We start from the raw sequence: 25,482 nt of genomic DNA on the forward strand, positions 1-25,482 counted from the left end.
AACCCCTTAAGATTGTGTTCTCTCCGTGCATGTCCTACTGGGAGGAGGCCCTGGGGTAGATAATGAAGAGTCTCCACTATAGCAGAATACAACATTACCCAAGAGGGGAAAACTTGTAGTGATGGATTACTGTTTCAACGGGGATGGAAAGCACAGTCAGAATAACCAATGTGTATTCTGCTATTAAATTAGAGCTCAGCAATTATTAATGGATAACCTGGATATTAGTAGGATACTTTTAAATGGTTTGAAATGCTATGCACTGAAACTACAGCAACATAGTTTTATTATTACTGAAAGAAAAATGTTTAAAAAGCAGTGTGAGAAGTAGTTTCATTTTATTCCATTAAACACTCAACTTTTGTGAAACTTCATGTGTGCTGTAACATCTGTGTTCTCTTCAGTAGTAGTTAAAACTCTACTAACAATATAAACATATTTCATGCTGTCACCTGGTGCCCATACATAGCTATAACACGTATACAACCAATCTCAGTGTATCATCTACAAACTACCAAGACAAAATCATTTCACATGCTTCATTTTTAATTCCTTAAGATTTAGTATGAAACTCTGAGGATAGTCTTTACTTCAGTGCCCTGTTTTGAAAAGCAGAAGGGTATATCTCACACAGTTACATCAAAATTGTGGGAATGTGCAAGTGTGTATATACACTGCTCAAAAAATTAAATTCCCTTTACCATTATTTAATTTCATCCTAGCTAAAAAAAATTTACATATGATCTGATCTCAGTTACTTTATAATGTTTTTCAGTTGTGGATACGTTGCATCAACTTCAGGATCTTTAAGAATCTGGAGAAACTGATCGGAGGTCTCTTCACCTTTACTCATCAGAAGATCTATCAGGTTGGTAACAGTTTGTTCTGGGTTAGAGGAGTGCTTCAGATTTCCATATTGTCTGGGAGAGAGGATTCCTTTGGCATGCACACACTGCAGAATAAAGACATCCCCCATCAGGCAGTTAATGAGTTCCACCTTGTGCTCCTTGATCTTTCTCACAGCAGGACCCTGAAAAAGATGACAGTGTATTGTTGATTAGTCTGAAGTAAATGTATTTTTTTTTCTAGGCATTTGTATAAATTCTTGATTTTTTTTCTTTTTTTCACTGTATTCCTTTTTTATCCATGCCAAACTACATTATTAATTACATTTAAAGGAAAATATTTTTCCAGCAAAATACTGAAAGACTGAAAAGTCCAGGTGAGGAGGCTTAATTCACAAAACTTCAGTCCAGAAAAAACAAATTCACCTGTGTGATTAACTGTTTTCACTATTTTTATTATGGAAATGTTATTTATAAAATTTATAAAAAAACTCTATATATTCACTTGCTGAATACAGAAGGTGTTCCGCCATGTTGTTGTGTTAAATCAAAAGTCAAAACAGTCCTCTCCCAGGAGATTTTAGAGCATGCTTCCACCTGCTGACAAGCTTTATGGAAATGACAATTTCATTTTTCAGCAGGACTTGGCACCTGACCACAGTGCCACAACTCCTATTAAATGACTTGCCAACCGTGATACTATTGTGCTCGACTGGCCAGCCAACTCGCCACACCTGCACCTCATCTTTGGGATAACACCAAACGGAAGTTGAGAAACACCCAAATCAACAGAGAACTGCGAAGGTCACTACCAGGCTTTGGGAACACTCAGCTGAGCTAAATGTCACCCTGCACTGAGCCACTTATTTTGAAGCAGCTCCAACCATGTACCGAGTGGATAAATGCACTCTTTTGTAACAAATCCTTTTTTGACTGACTTTAGACAATATTCTAATCATTTGAGATGCTCTAATTTGTGATTCTTAATGAGCTTTGACCTAAAATTATCACAAAAAGCTTGAAATGTTTCACTTTACATGTTATATCGGTCGAATTTACCTTTTAGAATGAAATGACAAAAATGAACATTCAAATTTTTATATGTTTACAATGATACACTGAGGAGGGCAAATCAGTCTTCTCAGGAAGAATAAACCATGCCCTATAACCATGCCAGTACCGTGGCACATTTAGGAGAAAGAGCTGCATAAGGTAACAAATTCTAAAAACAAAAAATACACTTTGACCTCACAAGTGATTGTGTGCCAGATCATTGGCCAACTAAGAAAATATTACAATTGTTCATTTGAGGTAAGACCTACTATGTGCAATATTTACTAAGACTGTAGGATATCCGTTTTTTCCCCCTGTTTGTGTAGGAAGCATAACTTTAACTTCAACTGACTTATCCCAAAACCATCAATACCATCTTGTGTCAGTGAACACCTCTATGTGTGTTCTTGCCAGTAACACTATTCTTGTACTGTACCTCAGGAGGTGGCTGTGTGTCCTCTACCATACCTGAGAAAAACCATCAGGAATTACTTACTTTCCAAAAGTCTTTTTTTAATCTTGCATAATTTGATTTATGAATTACAGACTAACAAAAAGCAACAACAATAATTACACATTTAAGGTCAAAATATTACCTGTGTTTTCTTGTGGTGCATTCACACTCACTGAGAAATTTATACACTCATCAACATGGACACCTGATATTTTATCAGCACATATAACACCGCCGCCACTTGCAGTGAGATCTGCTTGGGGTTTAATATTTCCTGTAAGAAGCAGAAAAAATAAGAAGAAAAAATTAATTTCCAGCTTGTTGTAATAAAATCTATATAAAAAGACTCAAACTGAAAACAAACTTGAAATATGTTTGAAAATAGCTACTGACTCAACTGAAATACAGCAAAATAGCTGTTTCACTGCTTGTATAATAATGAACTACTACCAAACCAAATTAACTTCAAATTCACTCAAATCGTTTTTATTCCCTATCCTGATGCTTGGTTTGAGCTTCAGCAGCTTGTCTTGAACATGTCTACTTGCCTTAATGCACTGAGATGCTGCCATGTGACTGGCTGAGTAGATGTTTGTATTGACAAGTAGTTGAAAAGGTGTACCCAATATAAAGTGTTAATGAGTGCATTTAATGGTTTCCCTTATATGATTCCACATAGAAAAAAATATAAAAAACCTCTTACCAGACAAACTGCTGTCTGCCGGCTGGCTTACTGTTTGAATGTTAATTGAAATGTTTTTTGCAGTTGTGTTTGTAATTTCTCTGCAGGACACAACACTGCTACCATCAGCAAACATGCTTGGAGTGGATGAACCTGGAACTATAAAATAGACATATATATGAATAATGTAATCTCAGCTTTCCTTTGGTGGTAATCTCACAGGCCGAGGCTCATTTTCGGCCCAGACCACACGGGACTTTCACACACCTTCAGCTTCAGTGACGAAAAACTGCTTCAGTTGTGGGAAGTGTCCTTGGTGCTTCCTCAGAGTGTCAATAAAGTTCTGACAGGTATCTTCTCCTTTTTGAATGATTATTTCCAAAAGTTCTCTCATCTGCTCTGAACCACTGCTTTGCTTTATTACCTTTTTATATTCATTCACGGATAGGATATCCCCGCAGTGCTCCAGGATGTACTCAGGGTCACTCGAAAGCCATACGCACAGTCTGTTGAGCTGTGAGTTTAGTTTGTCCGTGGCCTGAAATAGTGCAGACATACTTTGTGGAATTCAACGTTTTTCTTGAGCATGACACAGACTTTAACGCAGTTCGTGTGAGAGACTCAGACTTGTTTGTCCGGATGTGGGTCTGCGTGCATCATACATAGTGAGCTTTTTTTTTTTTTTTTTTTTTTTAGCGGTGTTACTATTTCCGAACTTTGAACGGTTTTATCTTTGGCGTAAAATGAAAACTATTCAAACGGAATCGAAAGTGTTTTACTGGGTTAGCGTAATATCAAGGGTCACGTGCTCTGCCCGATTTGGTACTAAATGAATAAACTCAAAACCTCACAAGTAAAGATTCTGGTACCATGCTGGGAAGAAGCTTCTTCTGCTATAATGGTGCCTTTAAGGACTTCTCTTAAAATATGTGCCACATATGGAATAGATTACATGGCAATAGATTGCGTAATTTTCTGTGCGTAAAGGACCAAGCCGTTTACGCCTCTGTACATGCAAACTATTTACAGAGCCTTTACAGAGTAGTGTCTGTCTGTCTCACTACTCCACAAAAGTGAAGGGAGTTAACCCCGAAGGAGGATAAACTTCGGCCCTGGAGGAAGCATCTCCCCTCGCGTCTCCCGACCACGGTCAGGGGACTGACGGCGAGGAATGGTTACAGTAGTATGTATAGGCTAAAATAAAACCGATGTTTCTTAATGCATATCAAGTCGAAATAATATCACTGGTAGAATTACATGGACTGCATTACATGGCAAATACGTGCTGCTTACCTTTGTTGACAGAAATTCAGTCATGACTTGACTCTAAAGCGAGCGATTAAAGTTTAGCAGGAAAAGGAAGGGCCAGGGCTTCTTGTGGTTGTCGTTCTGTGAAATAAAAAAAAGTTTCGTTACTTCCTGATTCTGTTGACGTGGCATGCAAACACATCGACAGGCATGCGAACTACAGTATAATACTGGTAACACACAGGCAGCATACTCACATGCCCAGTTAGGATCCCAGCTGGCCCATCTTTAGTTTTCCCCATTGTAAATAAGATGTGAGACAGTTTAGGTTCAGACTACTTTATGAAATCAAACTGAACACAACTTAGAAATCTTGAGAAAATAAACAGCCTGCTTCATCAGAATGGCCTTGTTGATGATGTGACCACATGCTGTTTTTGGAGTTTAAAAAATGTCATAAATGTGCTTAACTCCGGCTGAGCATACTCAGAACTGACTGAGCTGACTGATCAGCTGCTCAGAGTGAGGCTGGGTTTGTTAAGGTGCTTTCTGAAAGTCCAGTTTTATTCTAATTTTACATTTTGCAAAATAATCCAAGAATCAGATTGTGCTGTGTTTGGCTATTGATTGATTTATTGCGTAGTGTTAATTACTCGTTTTTGTTGTTTTGAGGTTTCTCTTCTTTTAAGGTGAAATTAGAATCAGCAGACTAACTGGTGGGTTACAACTGTGGTCAAGGTCTCTGTTGCTAAGACTGGTATCGAATCCTATCAGAGCTCAGCTGCTTATGTGAATTATGAAATGTACCAATCACGCTGCCTCTTTCTAACTCCCTGTTTCATAAATGTAGATTCTACCTTATGTCAGGTACATGGCGGGTTACAAAGGTGAGCTTCATGAGTCTGATCCCTTCTCTCGGTGTGCATTGTTGCTCCTTGTTGCAAATATGTGCAGTGTTGAGCCACCTTCTCTTTCTTTATATGTTGCTAAGAAAATGGGAAGTAGGTGCAGCAAGCATTTTTCTGCCTTCTGTTCTGTCCTCCTGCAAGATGACACTGCTTCAATAGTGTTGAGGTCCATGTAGGTGATATTAAGGTGTTTTATAGTTGTAGATACTCACTGTTGTACCTCTCTCCTCTCCGTATAAGTTGGCACTTTGAACTAAAACAAACATCACAACATAAAACTTGTTGGACTAATTTTCAGAATAGTTCTTGTGTAAAATTGCATACCTCAGCCTTTTCTCAAGAATGGCTCCTTCCACTGCAACCATTTCTGATGAGGTTTTAGTGAAAAGCAGATAGAACAACTGAAAGGACAGATGCATCTCAGGACCTTATTTTTATCTTGATTCCTAGTTTAGCAGCCTAAAACATCATCTGAGAATGGTCGGATGTATGAGACTGGATTGAAAATGAGTGAAAACGCAGCCAATGTCCAAAAAAAAGGAAAAATAACACGAAAGTCTGGCTCTTTGGGACGTCAGCCAGTGATGGTTTCTAACAATTGGCTCAAAATTGTGAATGTATATGTTCTGAATTATATCTATAACTCAGCATTTTTAGAATAGAGAGAGTGATGAAAGGCAAAATGTTTTAACTTGTTTTTCTGTTTCCGTTTTAGCAGTTTAGCTGTTTTCAGATCTGTAATTTTAAATCGAACATATTATGACCACCCTTACTTTAAACCTTTCCTTTGTGTGTTTCAGGGCTTTAGTGGCTTGAGCCAAAAGGCAATATCTGGGCTCTGTATTGGCCCTTTCTTCTTCCTTCCTGCTTCACATGGACCTGTTTGCCCTCACACCCTGTGTTCCACTTGTTTTTCTATTGCTATTTGTAATTCACTGTATTTACAACACTCACATCTCCACACACATGCATACCCTAAAGGAGTGTTCACCTTTTGTCATGGCTCAAAGTTGCCAGGTTGTGACAGTACTGGCTATTATCGAGGTGTTAGCTAGCACTGTTGCTTCCCAGCAACAAGACTGAATCCAGCCTGGAGCCTGTCTGTGAGAGCTCTGGCTTGTCTTTTTGGTACATGGGTTCCTCCCACAGTCCAAACACCTGCATGGGGTTTGGTCCACTGGTGATCCTGAACAGGCTGAGAGTGTGAATGTTTGTCTGTCTCCGTGTTAGTGCTGAGACTGATTAGTGACCTGTCCCGGGTTTACCCCACCTCCCACTGTGACTTGAATAAGTAGAAAAAAATGGATGCATGTATTTTTCCTGCATTAACACAGAAACAAACATGTGGATTTACATGACTTCTCCCTCTGATTTTCCCTCTGATAAACAAACAAAATCTTTTAAACATCACCAGGTTCCGGTATTTTATATCACATTAGCAATTTACATGAAAACAGAAATATGTAACACAAAATAAATGAATATACAACATCTTACTATAATATTATACATTAGTCTTTGAGTGCATACACATGTTAGAAGCTGTTAAAAGCACATGTATTGTTACATCCACAGCGAACGATCACCAAGTCCATACGCTCTGTTGTGAAATGTGGACTCTTCTAGATGTACAGTAGCTGAAATGCAGACATTATGAGGTCTTATGGCAGAAATGCACTGAATCTCATGAATAACATACATAATTCCCCTGTGATACAAACGTGATGCTGTTCATTAACAAACTTGGAGCGATATGGGTGATAAGGCTGTTAGAGATGAGTCACTGTGCAGACGTATGTTTACTGCTCGATGCGCTTTTGACAAAAGTAGCGTTTCGCTCCAGCGTTACCGCCCTCCTGCCAGACGTCTGGTTCAGTTCACTCATGTCCACCCCAGAGTCTAAACTGGTCTCTCGACTCTCGACTGGTCTCCGTCTCCTCTGTTGCTCTGACACAGCGTAATGGATCTCAGCTGCAGGCTTGCCCTCCAGTGAGACAAACCAGGCCCGAGGAGGCTGAAGTGAGGAGATATTGGATTGTCCGTGCACCGAGTGCCTGCTGTCCAAGATTTTATGTAACGTCCCGGGCACTGACACTGACTCTGGGAGCCTGGATGTGTTGGTGGAGGTTGCTGTCTGGGAGCCACCTGAAGCTCCAAGCTTGTCTTCAGTTTCTGCTGCCTGGTGCTGGGTCTCAGGCGGACCTTTTGTCTGTGTCTGGGTGAAGTTTTCTTTACTCAAAGGCTCTGTGGCAGCACCATTTGAAGCCCCTGCACGGGGCAGGGTGGCTGACTTGCTCCACTGGGCCTCCTCTGGTTGCTCCTCTAAATGGAAGAAAGCTGGAGTGTGAAGAATTGCAACAGGCTGGTTGTAGAAAAACAAATTATCTGTCAGAGATACAGAAACTCTTTGTTCTGAAGTCTTGTGTGAACACGTCAAATCGTTCAGGTCCGTGTTCAGATCATTCTCCAGCATAATGGCCACAGCACTGGTGTTGGCTATGAAAGAAGCATTGTGTCTACTGTCCCTCTTTTCTTCAGGTTGCTGGTCCTGTGAATGAGAAGCTTTCCCTTCAAAGAGATCATCATCACATGTCGAAGTTTTTTGGTCTTTTGTCGTCACTGGTAGGATCTTTGCTGCTTTAGTTTCACCAGAGGAACACCTGCAGGTAAACCAGGACATTAGTAAATGATTATTTGGGTAAATTTAAGATTAATTTTTTATTCTTTAAAGGAATACGCCACAGAAAACTATCAACAGCTCGTCCCTGATAGTCCTATTGAGCCCAGCAAGTGTGTAAAGGGCAAAGGTTTATGATACACGCGTCATTACCTGTATTATGCAGAACTGGGTGATGCTACATGACCACAGTATGAATATTTGATAGAGGGTTTTCAGTGAAATATTCACTTAAAAGTATATTGTGACTTCTAAGTGATAGCCCATATAGGACATGGTTATACTGAAAGTTAGAGATTGGACAGCACTTTTGAATTAGTGAGCCTTTGTGTGAAGGTTTTTGTTCTGGTCACTATGATCATGTAATTGCAATGTGCATGACATGACAGCGGAGTTGCTGTAAGTAAACTATTGTTCATATCTTTATGATTCAGGGAGTTTGTCTAAGTCTAAGAATATTTTAACCTTCCAGCCATTTTCACTCCTTTGTCATAACATTGTCATTATTAACAAAAGTAAAGCAGCTCAGTGGGCCAAACTGGGATACTTTGTCAGAACTCCAGGCCTCAAGGGTTGATGTGCTGCAGGTTTTAGATGTATCCTTGATCCAACACAACTGATTCAAATGGCTAAATTAACTCCTCAACATGTCTCAAAGTTCTCCAGAGGCCTGGTAATGAACTAGTCATTTGATTCAGGTGTATTGACCCAGGGTGTTATTGTTGGAGTTGCCCAACCCTGTCTTAGATCTCCCTATTGTGAAAATAAAGGACTAAAGGATTCTGCTACATTGCAAAATCCCATCGAAGAGCACAAAGCATTGACCCAGAGCAACTCTGATCCACAGAGTTCCCACATGAAAGCCTGCAGGACCCAAATGACCCACTGCAAACATCCTGATACGAGGCATTAAAGGACTTCGCCACAGGTTTCAGGTCCACATCTCAGTAGGTCAGAGCTGATGTGTTGGCGCAGGTGGCTCCTACACAATATACGGCAGGCGGCTCTAATGTTGTAGTTGGATCTGGTGTAGTTTAGTATAAAAGTATTTTTTCTCTTTTCTTTTTACCTGCAATAACATAACCCAACCAGAAGAGAGATGATAATAACGAGTGTCCCTCCAAAGAGAACCATCAGGAAAAAGGAATGCCGTATGATGAAGTCAATGGGAATGGCAAGTTCAAAGAAACCTGAAGAAGATCAGAAGGAGGACTTTTAGAGAGTCCAGAATAGAAAACATAAAATGTGATCAAATATGTAATAATATGTAATATTAGTCGCTGCCTTCCAAGGTTGTGAATAATGAAATTAATACAATGATAAAATCCAATTTTATTAATTATTCCAGTGCAGAAAATATCTGAAAGTCTGTACTGCTAAAAGTGACTTTTACCTCTGTTAGATGACACAGGTGCTGCGATCCAGTAGCCGAGATGAGGAGCTGTGAAAGTCCACACAAGACTTCCATCTACTGATGTCACCTTTCCTAATCCTTTTCTCATCCATGCCCCTGAAGAGACCCAGCAACCCTTTTACACTTATATCCTCTTTTCTCGCACTTATGTTAATGACTTATCAGATGAGTGGGGCATTAGTATGTGTGATTATGATTTCTACTCACCAGTGGTCTGGTTAAAGAACCAGGCTGGAATAACACTCGAAGACTGAAGTCCAAAGCTGTCGGGAATGTTGAGGTTCATCTGCACAGGCCCAGTCACATGTAACTCCGTGTCTCCTGAGAAAAGCTGCACGCTGACAGCTGCCACCGGGCTTAACTCCACACTGACGTATCCTAGAGGACATTAATAAATGTGTAAGAGAAGAGCAGGTTATTATGTGCCCTGGGCAAATTTAGCTCCGACAGCTTTGTTTTTCTTTTCTTGAATAAAAGGTTCATGTAATAATACTTTAGTGTAATACAGCTTTGGTATTGTAGTTTAGTACTGCTTAAATCTGTGTAGAACTTATAAATAATTGTTACCCATTCAAAACTCATGTAACTGTGTAAAGGCCTTAACTGCTTCAAGCCAAAATTTCACGTGTATTTGTCTTTAGAACCACAAGATGGTGCCAAAGTTCATCATGTGAAGGAAAACAAATTCCGTTTTAAGGCAATTTCAAAAACTCCCTCAAAAAAATATATGTGACAAGTAGAAAGTTTGTTTTTATGTTCTTGTGCGGCTCTTCTTGTACTCATGTATTCCCTTTTTGTGCCCCAGTACTTGTCTTCACGCTGTTACTTTCATTTCAACTGCCGTTCTGTCTGTCTGCTAATTATCTGTGGGTTTCAGTGGGAGTGCATCCACAGATCAGCATCCAACGTCTTTTAGATCACACGTTTCTTTTGAGGCTGCCATGTGTAGTAATGTGTCACTTCACATCACTTTTTCCACAACACGAAATTAAAAAATAACTCAAGGAAACTCGATCAATCGTCTCCTGCCGACTTTACCCAGTTAAAAGTAGTTTCCCGGCCTTTGTTGGAGCTGCATTTCATTTTCTGTTTCGTTTCCATGATATTCTGTCAAAATATGCATAGCTTGTGGCTTTGTGGTGACCATTTTACACACTGGTCATAGCGTAGGTCATAGCATAACTTTTTAAATGAATCAACGAAATGTCCATCCAGGGTCAAAAGGAGGGCTGGAGCTTCTCCCAGCTGTCACGGGGCAAAACGTATGGTGCACCTCGGTGTCTACTGTTGCTCCAGTATGAATGCCAAAGTATTCTTTGGAAAGATACTGAACCTTGAGTTGTTCCTGATGGGTTTCAGAGTGTGAATGTGTGTGAATGTTAGATAGAAAGCACTTAGGCATAGAAAAATGTGCTCCTATGAATGAGACTCATAGTATAAAGTGCTTTGAGTGCTCAAGCATGGTAGAAAAGTACTGTAAAAGAAGCAGTCCATTTACCACAGAGAGCTGGCTCAAAAACACCTATGGTCAGTTTAGAATGAACCTAACCTCATGGGAGGAAGCCCAAGTACCTCCAAAGAACATGCACGCTCCACAACGAGACTCCAGCCACTGCTGGGTTTAAACCCAGGACCTTTTTGCTCTGAAGCAACCACTGCATCACTTCGCTGCCCCCAAATGCAGACATTATGAAGTATAAAGAAAAAAGTAATGAATGCATTGCACCTGTGAGACACCTGGTAATTCTGACTATACTATTCATGCTTTTGCAGAACAAAAAATACATCTAAATACCAGATTTATTGCTCATGATGCCTCGAGTGGCCAGGAAGCCCCCCTGCTCTGACGTCAGCCTGGGAATGGTCAGGAAGGCTTTAACAGAGGTGATATTACTGCTGTGTGTCAGGTTCAGCAGGGTTTTAGGAAAACTGACCACAGGCTGGGATGAAGCATCTGCAAAATGATACAAAACATTTGTAAGGACATTACATTTCCCAATTACAGAGAACAGGAGCATCAGTGACTTTAACAGCTTATACAGTACCAGATGTTCTCCCAGTGATCAGGACAGAATCCTCAAAAAGCCAGATGTTCCCTTGATTCACACCCTGAAGTGATAATGTCACTGATGAAAATACTACAGTAGTGACAAAGAGAAAAGGAGGAAAGAACCCAAATTAGCATTAGCACACTATGGTTTACTTTTCTTCCACTAGATGGCAGTGTGGGGTTTTTTTTATTCTTCAATGCTAATACTGTCCCCTCAAATGATACAAGCAAAGGGAAAAGCCTTTTTCTGGAAGAGGCTTACAGCAATAATAGCTCAGGTTTAAAGAGGTTTCAATTCAAAGCTTTAGTTAAAAGGAAAAATGTAGCATTGAATGTGGAAGAGGAGCAAAAGAAGCAAACACTCCAGATGTGGGTCAAAAAATAATCCCGGACAGATTGCAGCAGCCAGGAAAAGCTAATTAGGTGTCAAATGCAAGAAAGGTGGAGGAACATTTGGCCTTGCACAAACAGAGAACGTTCGAAAAGAAGTGCGCATGAATCAAAGTGTTTTCCCTGGTTGCTTTTCATGATGAAATAAAACCCCCACAATTCTCTTCTCTCTCTGCAGTGCTGGTGTAAACATGTGACATTCAGCTATAACCAAAGAATAAATGGTTTGAGCTGAGCTAAATTTCAAAATGAGAGCTAGCATGGGGAAAAAAAAACATCCACACAATGTGCAAACACCCTGAACAGATGACATACTTGGCATTTTGTCGGTTTTACAAGGCAGCAGTGTGCAAATGTAGCCGTCATGGCAGGCAACAACTGTGAGAAGCATCCCAGTGTGGTAAGGTATGTGAAGCAAGACCCCACCATCCTCCCCAGAAAGAGCTGTTTTGGTCTTGGTGTAGTTGACGTAGACCTCCACCACTGCCTGGCTCAGGTACTGATGACTCAGCACATCATTCACCTGGACCTTCAAGCTGAAGGTAGAACCTGGGGAAAGAAAACCGATAACTGCAGGTTCACAAAATGATGGGAGCATAGTCATGGCTGCAGCTCTGACAAATGTGACACTTTACATCTGCAAGTTTATAGAAGTTATGATGAGGAGGTAAAAAATATGTAAGAGTGCATCACTGCAACCCCTGAACGAGCAAGTTTCTGATGTTCTCTGAACAAAATGTATCATTTTAAGCTCCATGAACATTAAAAGCTTCAAATACTGAACTTTAATATTTCAGCAGAACAGAGGTGGCTGCAGTGCTAATTAACCTGGACGAGACATTATTGACAAAACAACAAGAAAATTAGTTTACGGAATCCCTCGAGGGCATCAATCAATTAATCCCAGTGGACTGTAAAGATGGGGACACAAATGCTAATATTGAAAGTGGGCAATTAGTCCAGCAAAGCATGCAGTCACAGCAACATTTTGCCACATCAGCATGCAGACAGCTGCCTAGGGTACATATTTTCAATACTGTAATTCTCGTGAGAGTCTCCTAATCATTAAATGTTTCAAGCAGCAGCCACAGAATCCCATTTAGGCACCTTACTCAATTAGCCACTTTCACACTGAACACCGAGGCCCAATAAAAAGGTTAATGGAGACTTCTAAAGGGCAATGTGTTGCATAACAATACAAAATACTCAGTAATCCATCACAGCCAAACAAGAATCACTGACTAAAGGATGAAGCCGATGCATTAAGCTACACTAATCAAAATATTTATTTAAGCATTGGATTAAATCCATAACACGATTAGATTAGAGTATTTTAGCCTCTTTTAGCTGTTTATTTTTGTTTTAAATCCTCAATACGCAGCCTTGCATACAAGGTCATGTTTAGAGAGACAGTGCTTGATAAAGCCCCGCCCACCCTGGTGAAGAAAACGATTCATGGCTCCCGGCTGCTTTCGTTTTATGCCAACGTATCTCCTTGTCAATTCTGTCTTCTACAGTGAATGCATACAAAATATATATTTAGGCACCTAGGTAAGGTGAGGTAACTTTATTCATACCCATGGGTAAGTTAAATTTGCTTTACGGAAAAAAATGATAGCATTTGGCATCCCTTCAAAAACACAAATACCTAATAAATATAAACCTCACTGTAGCACATACAGTGGGGCAAAAAAGTATTTAGTCAGCCACCGATTGTGCAAGTTCCCCCACTTAAAATGATGACAGAGGTCAGTAATTTGCACCAGAGGTACACTTCAACTGTGAGAGACAGAATGTGAAAAAAAAATCCATGAATCCACATGGTAGGATTTGTAAAGAATTTATTCGTAAATCAGGGTGGAAAATAAGTATTTGGTCAATAACAAAAATACAACTCAATACTTTGTAACATAACCTTTGTTGGCAATAACAGAGGTCAAACGTTTACTATAGGTCTTTACCAGGTTTGCACACACAGTAGCTGGTATTTTGGCCCATTCCTCCATGCAGATCTTCTCGAGAGCAGTGATGTTTTGGGGCTGTCGCCGAGCAACACGGACTTTCAACTCCCGCCACAGATTTTCTATGGGGTTGAGGTCTGGAGACTGGCTAGGCCACTCCAGGACTTTCAAATGCTTCTTACGGAGCCACTCCTTTGTTGCCCGGGCGGTGTGTTTTGGATCATTGTCATGTTGGAAGACCCAGCCTCGTTTCATCTTCAAAGTTCTCACTGATGGAAGGAGGTTTTGGCTCAAAATCTCACGATACATGGCCCCATTCATTCTGTCCTTAACACGGATCAGTCGTCCTGTCCCCTTGGCAGAAAAACAGCCCCATAGCATGATGTTTCCACCCCCATGCTTCACAGTAGGTATGGTGTTCTTGGGATGCAACTCAGTATTCTTCTTCCTCCAAACACGACGAGTTGAGTTTATACCAAAAAGTTCTACTTTGGTTTCATCTGACCACATGACATTCTCCCAATCCTCTGCTGTATCATCCATGTGCTCTCTGGCAAACTTCAGACGGGCCTGGACATGCACTGGCTTCAGCAGCGGAACACGTCTGGCACTGCGGGATTTGATTCCCTGCCGTTGTAGTGTGTTACTGATGGTGACCTTTGTTACTTTGGTCCCAGCTCTCTGCAGGTCATTCACCAGGTCCCCCCGTGTGGTTCTGGGATCTTTGCTCACCGTTCTCATGATCATTTTGACCCCACGGGATGAGATCTTGCGTGGAGCCCCAGATCGAGGGAGATTATCAGTGGTCTTGTATGTCTTCCATTTTCTGATGATTGCTCCCACAGTTGATTTTTTCACACCAAGCTGCTTGCCTATTGTAGATTCACTCTTCCCAGTCTGGTGCAGGTCTACAATACTTTTCCTGGTGTCCTTCGAAAGCTCTTTGGTCTTGGCCATGGCGGAGTTTGGAGTCTGACTGTTTGAGGCTGTGGACAGGTGTCTTTTATACAGATGATGAGTTCAAACAGGTGCCATTCATACAGGTAACGAGTGGGGGACAGAAAAGCTTCTTACAGAAGACGTTACAGGTCTGTGAGAGCCAGAGATTTTCCTTGTTTGAGGTGACCAAATACTTATTTTCCACCCTGATTTACCAATAAATTCTTTACAAATCCTACCATGTGAATTCATGGATTTTTTTTTCACATTCTGTCTCTCACAGTTGAAGTGTACCTCTGGTGCAAATTACTGACCTCTGTCATCATTTTAAGTGGGGGAACTTGCACAATCGGTGGCTGACTAAATACTTTTTTGCCCCACTGTATATAGTAATTTAATGTTTCGAATCAAAAACAAAAACAGTTCTTATTTAATTCAGTAACAGCTACAGGGACAAAGCTGTTTTTATAACGCTTATTCCTGCACCTTGGAGATAGAAACCTCCGTCCTGAGGAAAGAAGCTGAAATTCACCCTGTAGAGGATGGGAACCATTTTTAAGGATTGATAAAGTCATCGCTAAACAAGACTGTGGCTCACCTATCAGGTGACTGGACCATCTCACTATCTGATTCAGTGAGTGACTGAGGTCTGACCGAACCATGCCACCAAACAAAAGGATAAAACAGACTCAATAACAGAATGATAAAACAAAGTTCAATTTTTTTGGTCAATGTGGAAATGAGCAAGTTTCCTGAGGCAGTAAAGGTGCTGGTGACCCTTTTTACCAACTGATTTGCAGTTCTGATCAAAGTTCAGTTTTTCATTGATTATGGTGCCAAGATATTTATATGATTGCACTTGCTCTATTTTCTGACTTTTAATTAAGGTGATTCTGACGCCAAGCTCTCATTCACTGCCGGTTGCTGCGTGTGCATGCGCCCAAATGATGTGGTCCATTGGTTAGTCCTGGTAAAAGTCCTTCTGTCAAGACTCAAATTCAGCATTTTTGCTGTCACTATTGTGGCTTCTGAAGCTATTTGTCACTTACACAGAAATCAATTGCTTAGTAATCCTTTTTTTATCCTAATGGGGGGCCATGACTCCCAAAATGAACTTGATGATTTTCCCAGTGAAGTGTGCACTGATGGTGTGACCTCTGTGTAGTGTCTTCTCTGGTCTGCATTCACAACAAAAAGGCAATGGTTAGAATGCTCTCTTTTTAATGTCGTGGGCAATCAGCACAAAATCTCGCAGGAATCCTCCATTATTCTGAGGATTACATTTCCACTTGCAGTGTGATCGTATAGTGGTAAATTTATACAACCAAAATAGAAAAACTTCAACACCATTAACATTGCATGTTAAATTTCCCAAATGAAAGGAATATAGAAATATATTTTAAAGCTGTACATGAAACAATGTAAATTCTCTAAACAGTGTAGCACAGTCACATACCTGCATTCACAACAAAAAGGCAATGGTTAGAATGCTCTCTTTTTAATGTCGTGGGCAATCAGCACAAAATCTAAACGGGAAAGCAACAACAGAGTTAGCTAACTATGCTCCCATTTTGTTTCCTCTCCTCCCAATAAAGAAATCTCACATAAACGTGCACTCAGTTCAACATAAAGACTGGAGAAATGACCCGCAACAAATGATGTATAAACAACAAAAATAATCGGGTCAGACTGTATTACTTTAACAGCCTGCGATATGATTTTTCCTCCCCACGACATTTGCGAATTCCTTACCTCGCAGGAATCCTCCATTATTCTGAGGATTACCCAGAATCCCTTGCCCTTTGTGAATATTGCAGGGTCACTTTTTCGACAGTAGGTGGCGCCAATGTCCCATTTAGCGGGATTTAACTTCAACTCTATTTAACTATGTTACAATGGCACAGATCAAAACAGCCCGAGGCACTCAGATTCTTGTCTTTTTACCATCTTCCCCCCGCTGGAAAATGGAATGGACTTTGCATTTGAGACTGGGAAGCTACAGCCATCTTTTATATACAGTCTATGGTCTGGGCTGCAGTGTGGTCATGCACTTTAAATATCTTTCTGATGGTGGGTACAGAAAAACCACATCATGTGTCTATAAGTGCAGCCACTAATAAATAAATTTCAATTTTAAACTACTGCATTTGTATAAGTTAATCATTTTGAAAGACGCTTGGTGATTTTTCTTGCAGGAAAATGTGGACAATTAACAAAGTTCAGAGTAACATTTTTATATTAGCAATTTCTTTACCTACAGTAACTCACTAGCATATAGCTAACAGTAACCAGATGGTGCTAAAATAAATATCTGGCACAGATAATCCAATGCATTTTGTTAGATTTAATTATTTACATATTGTAGACTTTTGTGTCTTCCCCTCCAGTGGACATGGTTTCAGAAAATTCTATGAAGCGCTGCACACTTCAGCTCTGCTCGTCACCAAACAGCAGACAAAGTTTGCTACTACCTATTGAGCTGTTACAGATCCACATATCTGCCATGGTGCCTGATTTCGAGCCTTGTTTTCTGTCTCGAATTATCTACGCCTGTGTCTTATTCCCTGAGTTGTTTCCACTTCCCTGATTATCACTTTGTGTATAAATAGTCCTACCCTCCCCTCAGTCCCCTCAGTGAACAGTGTGTGCTGAGCACCCTACCTGATTTCTTCTTTGTATTCTCATTTTGGATTTTATTTTGGACTCTATCAGTCTGCATCATCCCAAATAAAACAGCTCACTTTTGGTTTTAAGTCTGCATCCTGTATGTGGGTCCTCACTCTTGCATTTCCGCACACTATTTTTTCTATATGAGTTGGAGTAACACGTGACAGGTACCTCAGCCTTTCAGATGAATATCAGAGTTGGGTGTGTAAAAAGGCAGCTAGGTGCTAATGCTCATATCGTATTTTGCTAAGTGGCAAAAAAAAATCAATTAATGCATCTTTAAATTGTGACTTTTTCCACAGCCAAGTTCAGCAGTCCAAACACAAGCAGTGGTTCAATGAAGTAAAACAACTCTGTGGATCCATCTTTCTGTCATGGTAGCTTACAAAGCACGAGGATAAAGCAGCACATATTTACTGAAGAAAAAGAAATCAAACGAATGATTGCACAGAATAGCTGTAAACATCTGAGCCCAGTGACCCATATCAAATATAATAAAGCCGCTGAAAAGGAAAATGCTCCATGCAAAGAGCTTACTGTGTACAGATGCAACACTGTGGTAAGAGCTACATTAGCTTCCTTCACCTTATGCACTGTAATAAACACTGTCAACTGAGCTGCACCTCTGGCGTAGCTGGGAAAGTGAGTTTGGGGAGTCGTAAATCTCAACAGCTGGATCATCATCAGTTCTGTAGTTATTTTTCACCATGAGCTCATGAAAATGCCTTCATAACACTTTTTATTAATGGCTAAGTGTTGCTTACTGCCACAGCAGCGATGTAATGCCATAAGCATCTTTCTCTAATGGTGACAAAACCACTCTGACAGCAGCAGCGGATGAAATCGCTGCTGCTTTGATTGCTTATAATCCTGCTTCCAAAGGAGATGCCAAAGGTTTACTGCAAACTCATGAAGCTTTATGCGACCAGCTTTCCCAGTGTTTCACCAAGTGCCAAAGCCAGATAACCACATCAAGCCATATCACTGCCCCGAACAATTCTCTTTGATCAGAGGCAGACAAATGCCCGGAGCTCCTTATTTTCAGCCACAATGAGAAACAAACATGTCCATTTGGGTGTTTTATCATCAACCCACCAAGATACTTACACCAGTGCAGATGGACACGAGGAGGCTTGTGTTGGGAGAGGCAGCCTCCGCTTCATGTGTGTTCCGCCTTAGTGGCCAAGCATAACAGAAGGGGGTCACTAAATCTGTAGTGGAGGTGCTTCGTGCCAGATTACTATAATCTCCCCATTTGGCGAACTGAACCAGGTTTATGAAGTGGGCCGTCTGAGGTCAGTGAGTGCAGATGAGAAATGGATTCCATATTGTGTGTACAATGTGGCTGGAATGGTGTTATCATCCTCCGCGGAAAAGTAATAAAGAATTCCACAAAGCTTTACTTTATAAATATGTGCAGATTTGAAGTGAAATATTAAAGTGGGCGATAATGACTGAAAACTCTGTCTGTGGCTAAATGCTGACACGCATCACCACATTATCACCTTTTTCTTTTTATCAGACATGACAACAACAATCAGAGATCCACAGGAAGGAACGCAAACATGTTGACTGGTCAGTTTTCAGACCAGACAGATGGTCCCACAGGGACTTATCTCTTGTGCCACCCCCACTCTCCCCCACATTTGTCTGTATGTGTTGGAATTAGGCCACATATTCCACTGATGGACGACAACACAATTAAACCTTTTTAATATGTGGGGTACAACAAGCATAAGTCAGCAATATCAAACCGAAGAAAGGTTTAAGACATTAAAAAAAATCACATTGGAGGTTGGGGTTTGGTTAGTGAAGTAGGGGCTGATGTCCTAAAATGGTCATGTTTGTCAAATAATTACAACGTTCCCCGAGGCCGAATGATTAAATCGTTAAGTCTGCCGATCTGCTCGTTCTGAAGGGAACAACAATGAAGACGTTAATCTCAGTGTGGGTGAAGAGGCCATCTGTATTTGTGGGGGTGGGGGGGTGGGGTGTTTTGTTTTTAACTCAAGTGGAAAGTGGGCATTTGTTCCCCCTGAGAGTTTACTTGGAACTGAAGGGACAGGGAAGCTAAGAGGACGTGGTTTTGTCAGGACTCAGCTGCAGGCCTGCAGACGGGGGGAGGGATGGCCAGAGACGACAGCATGCTTGGGTACATTTCCAAGTGTTGTAGTCAACAACACAGACCGGGGGATCATGTGATGGTAATGCACTCCTACATCAGCATGAATAAGTCATGAAATCAGTTGATAAGAGCGAGGTCACAAATCCCTCTTTCAGCTCCTCTGGAAGCAGAAAGTCTGTCACGAAAAGCTCAAGCGTGTCTGCGAGCGAGGGAGAAGAACAGACGAGCTTCCGAATGAGATTCTCCCTTAAATGTCGTGAATTAAAACAGCTCAGCTGGAGACAAATTGAAGAAGTTAAAAAGAAGAATGAGCCTGCTGTAGCGCCAGCAGATGATTTGCATGGAATTATAATCTAGACTGAGCTGATATCGAGAGCTGTCTGAGCTGTATTCCAAGCATGTGTTTGACATGCTTTTTGGCCAAATCCCAGAACACTTTAACATGTTAATACTGTCATAATGTTGTAAATAATGTGCACACGAAATGATCAAATTTGTGCCTGGTGGTGGCGATGCGCTAAAAGGAGACAGATGGAGACACCTTACTCATGAGTTGGCAGCAGGAAGATCCAACATCACTTATTGCTCATGAGCAAATCTGCAGATTTGTGAGAAAATCCTCATACAGATGGTCTAAGCCGGCTCAATAAAGGTTTCTTATAATATGGTACTTGCAGCCTTTTGGGGAAGAAAGATGAAGCATGAATATATAAAAAGAACTGTTAAAAGAAAAGTTATGTTCTCAGGATGTAATGCAGTTCATTTGCTCCTCAAACATTTAACTGAGGACAGAGTGTAAACTTTAAATCGACGTTACACCGACCTGGCCTGGGCTCCAGCGCTTGCTGTTGGAGTTGAAAGGGCTCTTGTTTCCTGGGATCCTGGTTTGAAAAGTTCCCATCATCGGCATGCAGAGGGTGTCCCGCAGCCGGAGTGAACTCAGCCCTTCCACGGCCGCATAAAACCAGCGAGCACAGCAGAGACACGCAAAACAGCAGGCGCATGACTTTCAAAGAGCCTCGTTTTTACTCACCACAGGTCCAGGTTTCATCTACAAAGTACACAAGGACAAAGATGCTCACTCCGCTGCCATCACAACTACTTTTCTGTGAGCCACCCTTCAAACAGCGCAGGAAACTCCGCCCCCTTCCACCGAGAGCCGCTCCATCCATCCATCTAATTTAATGGGTTTAATTCAGTTTTTTATTACATTTTTATTTTTTTGCAAATCAGTTCTTATAAACTTTGACTGACATTATTTTTTTCCAAGGGTTTTTGAAAATTATTATTTTTATCATTATTTATTTATTTATTTAATATAAAGCACAATATTAACCCTAGATATTTCTAAATATTATTTAAAAAAAAGCATATTGTTTTTGAATTAACAATAATAGTAAGAGTTTAATAAATAAATAAAATAGTTTTTATTTGTTTTATTTAACTTTTACGCTGACTGTATTAATTCTATAAGCACTGCAAAATGTTTTTATCTCTTTTATTTATTTACTTATATTTCTTTTTATTCTGATGCACTTTTCAAACTTTTCTTTTATGCATGTGATGTCATCATTACTAATATTGCTAGCATTATTGCTGTTAGTACAAGTACTATTTTTTAACCTTATGTAAAAAATTTCAACAAGACATAAAAACTAAAAACATGAAATGGACAAAATGCGTTGATTTGCACTGACAGATGAGCTTAATTAGCACAGACCAATGTCTAAATGATGTTATAAAAAATATATTTGATTATGTTTTAGAAGCAAATGATTTATGTTAAAAAATGAGGACTATATTGATGTTTGAGAGATGTAGAGAACCATATTTGAGTTTCATCACATCATACTTAAGTTTTGCAACCTTCCTCCTATTGTAGCTTTACATTAGAGTCAAAGTTAGTCCTCAGCAGCAGTGTTTTCATCGTGCGCTGGATGGTGTTTTAATTTGATGTGCAAACACTTGCATCATGTGGTTTTTACCACTAGATGGGGATAATGCAATGTCAATTAACGAAGTGACACTTAACGTTTCCGTTTCAGTTACCAGTTCAAAAGACTATCTTGACAACAGCAGTTTAACCTCTGACCCTGAAGGCGGTTACTTCTAAATGAAGTTGTAGTTGCAGTGTGAGCAGTGCTGATAGCAGCAGCAATGATTCAAATCTCAGTTGTAGTTCTAGATGTCTTTATTTAATGGTTATTTATACATTTGTGGAAATTTGCATGTCTATTAAAAGCCTTCATTAAACATTAATTCTGCCTCCGGCGTCTTTTAAAGTTTTCTCTTTCTACTTTTACAGCAATATTTTAATCAGTGATTCAAAATTCGACCACGCTGCACTCTTCCTCTGTATTTGTTCCCGAGTACAGAGGCAAAGCTGTGGGCCAAAGGCCACTGTGTGTGAAGGGGGTAAAAGATAAAGTTTTCAGTCTTTTTTCTATGTGTTTTAAAGTTTGAAATGTAAATTTTGGGGCTGGAAAGGTCAGCATAACAACACTGTGGTAGTATAGGCTCCGCAGGTTTCTAATTAGGTAAACTGTGGTTGATTTTCCATTTGTTTTCTGCACATTTACAAGTTTTGTTATTTTTCTTTACTTTCAGTGTGGACTTCAGCTTCCTCACTGAATTGTCCAAATCTTTGTTATGTTCTGAGTTCATGTGCAGCTGGGGGGAGACCACTGCTGTCGGGGTGTGCTTGGCTTGTCAAGGTTTCCCAGCAGAACGCTGCATTGTAATCGGATGATCAGTGTTATTCACTTCACCCTGGCAGTCGTTTTATTCCAGACCATAATTACGTTTTTATTTGCTTTTTTTTGTTGTTTTTTCCTGTTTTGTACTCGCTAACAATATCGAGAGATTAAATAAGGTACAAGTCATGCCCTGCTTCACTTCATTATGTCACCTGAAGGTTGGTTTCCTCACTTATGTCCGCCTGCGGAGCTTCCTGTTGCCAAAATATGAGTGAATCCTTCCCCAGCTGCTTTCTTCACCATCATAGCTCTTCTGTGACAGGAGCCTGAGCGAGGCAGTGAGCTGACACATTTGTCCTCCCAGCTCTATTCCCCTCTGACAAAGTATAAATCGGCGTCTAAACACACAAGCACGAGGATGGATGACAGCCCTAGTCTCCAGGATCAATTTGCCACAAATTAGATACAGTAATGGTTCATTTCTCCACATAAATAGCTGCATCTATGGGGACTGTTTTGGAAATCTGCTAGCTTTCACCCTGGAAATCTGTGCCAGCGCTCTGCTCCATCCCTGACTGCTTTCTTCTATTAATCTTATCGGAGCTCAGATAGCTTCTCTCTTTTGTCTTTCTGCACACAATGCTGCAGTTTATTAGTTTCTTTTGATAAAGGAAGAAACACGTCTGTTTAAATTTGTTTTTATCAAACTAAGCTTAACTACTCATTGCCTGAGAAATAAACTAATATTTTATAACACTAATATTAATAATGTACAATATCAGCCTTAATCAGTGTTGACTGAAGGCAATTACAGTAATGTAGCTAGATTTGTAGGTTTGACAGTGTCTTTACTGTAATCTACAATAAGTTTCTTACTGTAAAAACAGTGTTGTTGTGCATGAAATGTAAATACTGAAGTGTAAGAGTTCCAGCTGTTTTGTTCCAAATGTACTGTAATCACCATAAACAGCTTATTACAGTAAATGTCTATATATATCATAATACAAATATATTTATTACTCCTTCAGGTGACTATTTTTGTTGGCACTATGTAAAGGAAACTGAATTGAATTCAACTGAAGGACAGCTTCTCACTTTGCAGATCCTCTCCCAGGTGCACTTGGCTCAGTTTCTCATCATTTTGAATTTCCAAAATTCTAGGACACGACAGTGAAGTCGGAAAAAAGAGAAACACCCTGAAGGTGAACACTGGCTGGATTTGATTAATCACCACAGGAGTCTTGGTCATGGTGTGTCATTGCCAAATAAACCTTCTAACTGTTCTCCACAGAAACACTGAAAAGCATAGAGGGTGCAGGTGGAGGCTTTGGATCAGGCAGTAGAGTGGGTCATCTACCAGTGGGAAGGTCAGTGGATCGATCTCCTCCAGTCTGCATGTCTGAACCCTGAGTTGCCCCCGATGCATTTATCAGAGTGTGTGTGAATGTTAGAAAAAGTGCTTGGGTGTATGCTGTATGAATGTGTGTGTGATTGAATGAATGAAAAAGCTGTGGCTATACATGTACCAGACCATTTACCTCATATATCCAAAAAAAGAAGAATTGAAATAAATAACATAAATAAAAGAACCATTACAATACTTTAAAAACACTCGAGTTTAAACTCATGTGGTCTTTAAACGCCTCAGCACAAAAGCAGGCATTATCCACACCACCACCTCCTCGAGCTGCAGCAACATTTGACATTGTGTGCTGTATGAGGTATTGTAGCACTCGGGGAACAGACTCGGATTCTAGCTTAAATAAAAACTTTGCTTTATACAACAAGCTTTTACTGTCAAAGAAAAACTGAAAAAAGGGGATTTAATTAAGGTCCCTTTGGATTTGTGGGGTTAAATTATGAAACAATTCTGGCATAAATCCAAAGGATGTGTAATTATTCTTATGTTTTTGGTGGTTTGCGGTCAGTATTTTCACCTCAGATGTATCTGTAGTCAAGTGTATTTGCAATATTTCGCAAAAATTATATATTTATCTTCTTACACTGATGTGAAGCTACAATTTCAATTTCTTGCCAGTAACAATTAACAGGTCTGGTGGGCTGAAGAGTATATATATATATATATACACTTTTACCAATATCACAAGTGGTGGATCTTTAAGTACTTTGAGCTTTGGTGACTAATTTCCCGTTAATTGTTCGCTGTCATTTTGAAAAACAAAAGAGGTGGCGACACCAGCGGGTGGAGCGGATTAAAATGTAGGGCTTTGCAGCTGTGCTCTCTTTCAAAATACCAAGGCTGGACCAGAGGCAACACACTGACGTGAGTGTGTAAGACAGGAAAAATGACAAAGTGATAGACAGCGTGTCACGCAGTGAATAAGCCCTTGCCTGGAGGTGCATGACTTGCCATTAATACTGACAACATCAGCATGGCTTTTGGGGTCTGCTGACATGCCGTGGAATATTATTGCAAGATAATAAAGACTTAAAAGGAAGTTTTAAAACAATGGCAAAGAAGAACGCTGATCGCGCTACTCCAGAGGAGACATTGCAGGACGTTACATCAGGGCTCTGTTGAAACAGACTTTCTAGGTCTTCACGGGAGTTTTCAGAGCTTTCCAAACTCCACATCAGCTTTTGGAAAACTAACTGGATTTTTTTTTTAATTTAAGTCAAAAAGTAAGAAGCCTAAGATTGAGTTTGGACAATTTCATGTCAATTACAGGGATACATTTTGAGAACATTAGAAGTTTCTCTGATTTCTAATCTTTACTTGCGTGCCAAAAAGGGATACATGTTGACATGTGAATATTAATGAGAGTGGGCTCGATGTTAAAAACTGTCATACAGAGACAACTGATGAAGCGTTTCATCAACACTGCCAACTGCCAGGGTGATGATGCCGATACAAGCACATGAGGCCACTGAATGGTTTGATAACTAAAGTGTAGATAGGGCTTTTTATCACCAACATCAAAACACATATTGAAGTAATACCATTGGTCCGTAAAGAGTGTTTCCTTCTGACAACAGAGTTGGACCTGGAGAACCAATGCCCAAATACCCGTGGGCTAATCTGTTCTAGCCTACAGGTAATGGTCATTGTTTCTCTGTATCCTTTGTATCTCTCTTAGTATTGTCTTTCATCTGAATCAAGTCCTGCAGTGTTTGGCTGGTGATGCTAACACAGGCAGCTGTGGCTTGCAGCGTTTCCATCCATGCTTATTTAATCCATGCTTATGATGCTGGTATCTTTTGACACATTTTTAAAATGCATTTTAATACATTTTTTATGACAAATACAGTCATATGAAAAAAGTTTTGACAGGACTCTATGCAGTCATGTGGAAAATGAACTACACCCCATGACAAACCTTCAGCAGTAATAATGAAGTAGTCTAATTTCTCG

General features: G+C 40.2%; 2 protein-coding genes across 3 annotated transcripts; both read right to left on the minus strand.

Moving 5' to 3' along the window:
* Positions 1-321: 321 nt before the first annotated feature.
* LOC113008458 (uncharacterized) lies at positions 322-4,481 on the minus strand. The gene is made up of 6 exons (XM_026145891.2): positions 4,328-4,481; positions 3,302-3,572; positions 3,056-3,193; positions 2,495-2,626; positions 2,335-2,366; positions 322-1,030 (listed from the first exon to the last, which is right to left on the minus strand). Exons 1-6 carry the CDS (start codon positions 4,349-4,351, stop codon positions 755-757), a joined length of 873 nt encoding a protein of 290 aa, XP_026001676.1. The 5' UTR covers positions 4,352-4,481; the 3' UTR covers positions 322-754.
* Positions 4,482-6,600: 2,119 nt separating this feature from the next.
* LOC113008175 (protein FAM171B-like) lies at positions 6,601-20,547 on the minus strand. 2 transcript variants are annotated; one of them, XM_026145413.2, is made up of 8 exons: positions 20,237-20,547; positions 12,037-12,270; positions 11,327-11,419; positions 11,077-11,235; positions 9,489-9,659; positions 9,261-9,377; positions 8,937-9,057; positions 6,601-7,850 (listed from the first exon to the last, which is right to left on the minus strand). In XM_026145413.2, exons 1-8 carry the CDS (start codon positions 20,415-20,417, stop codon positions 6,971-6,973), a joined length of 1,956 nt encoding a protein of 651 aa, XP_026001198.2. In that variant the 5' UTR covers positions 20,418-20,547; the 3' UTR covers positions 6,601-6,970. The 2 variants fall into 2 exon arrangements, with proteins under 2 accessions (XP_026001198.2, XP_080146838.1); XM_080290712.1 differs by lacking the exon at positions 11,327-11,419.
* Positions 20,548-25,482: the final 4,935 nt, after the last annotated feature.

Source organism: Astatotilapia calliptera, chromosome 16 (genome assembly GCF_964374335.1).
Source record: "Astatotilapia calliptera chromosome 16, fAstCal68.1, whole genome shotgun sequence".
Lineage (NCBI taxonomy): Eukaryota > Metazoa > Chordata > Actinopteri > Cichliformes > Cichlidae > Astatotilapia > Astatotilapia calliptera.

What these genes read in the sequence shown, in the direction of transcription:
- LOC113008458 (XM_026145891.2), bottom strand. Translation starts at nt 4,351, where the DNA reads ATGACTGAATTTCTGTCAACAAAG. An exon ending in TGCACCACAAGAAAACACAG is followed by an intron (nt 2,367 to 2,494) that starts GTAATATTTTGA and finishes GGTTTTTCTCAG; the next exon opens with GTATGGTAGAGGACACACAG. An exon ending in ACACACAGCCACCTCCTGAG is followed by an intron (nt 1,031 to 2,334) that starts GTACAGTACAAG and finishes CATCTTTTTCAG; the next exon opens with GGTCCTGCTGTGAGAAAGAT.
- LOC113008175 (XM_026145413.2), bottom strand. Translation starts at nt 20,417, where the DNA reads ATGCGCCTGCTGTTTTGCGTGTCTCTGCTGTGCTCGCTGGTTTTATGC. An exon ending in GATCACTGGGAGAACATCTG is followed by an intron (nt 11,236 to 11,326) that starts GTACTGTATAAG and finishes ATCATTTTGCAG; the next exon opens with ATGCTTCATCCCAGCCTGTG. An exon ending in GTTGGGTTATGTTATTGCAG is followed by an intron (nt 7,851 to 8,936) that starts GTAAAAAGAAAA and finishes GTTTACCTGCAG; the next exon opens with GTGTTCCTCTGGTGAAACTA.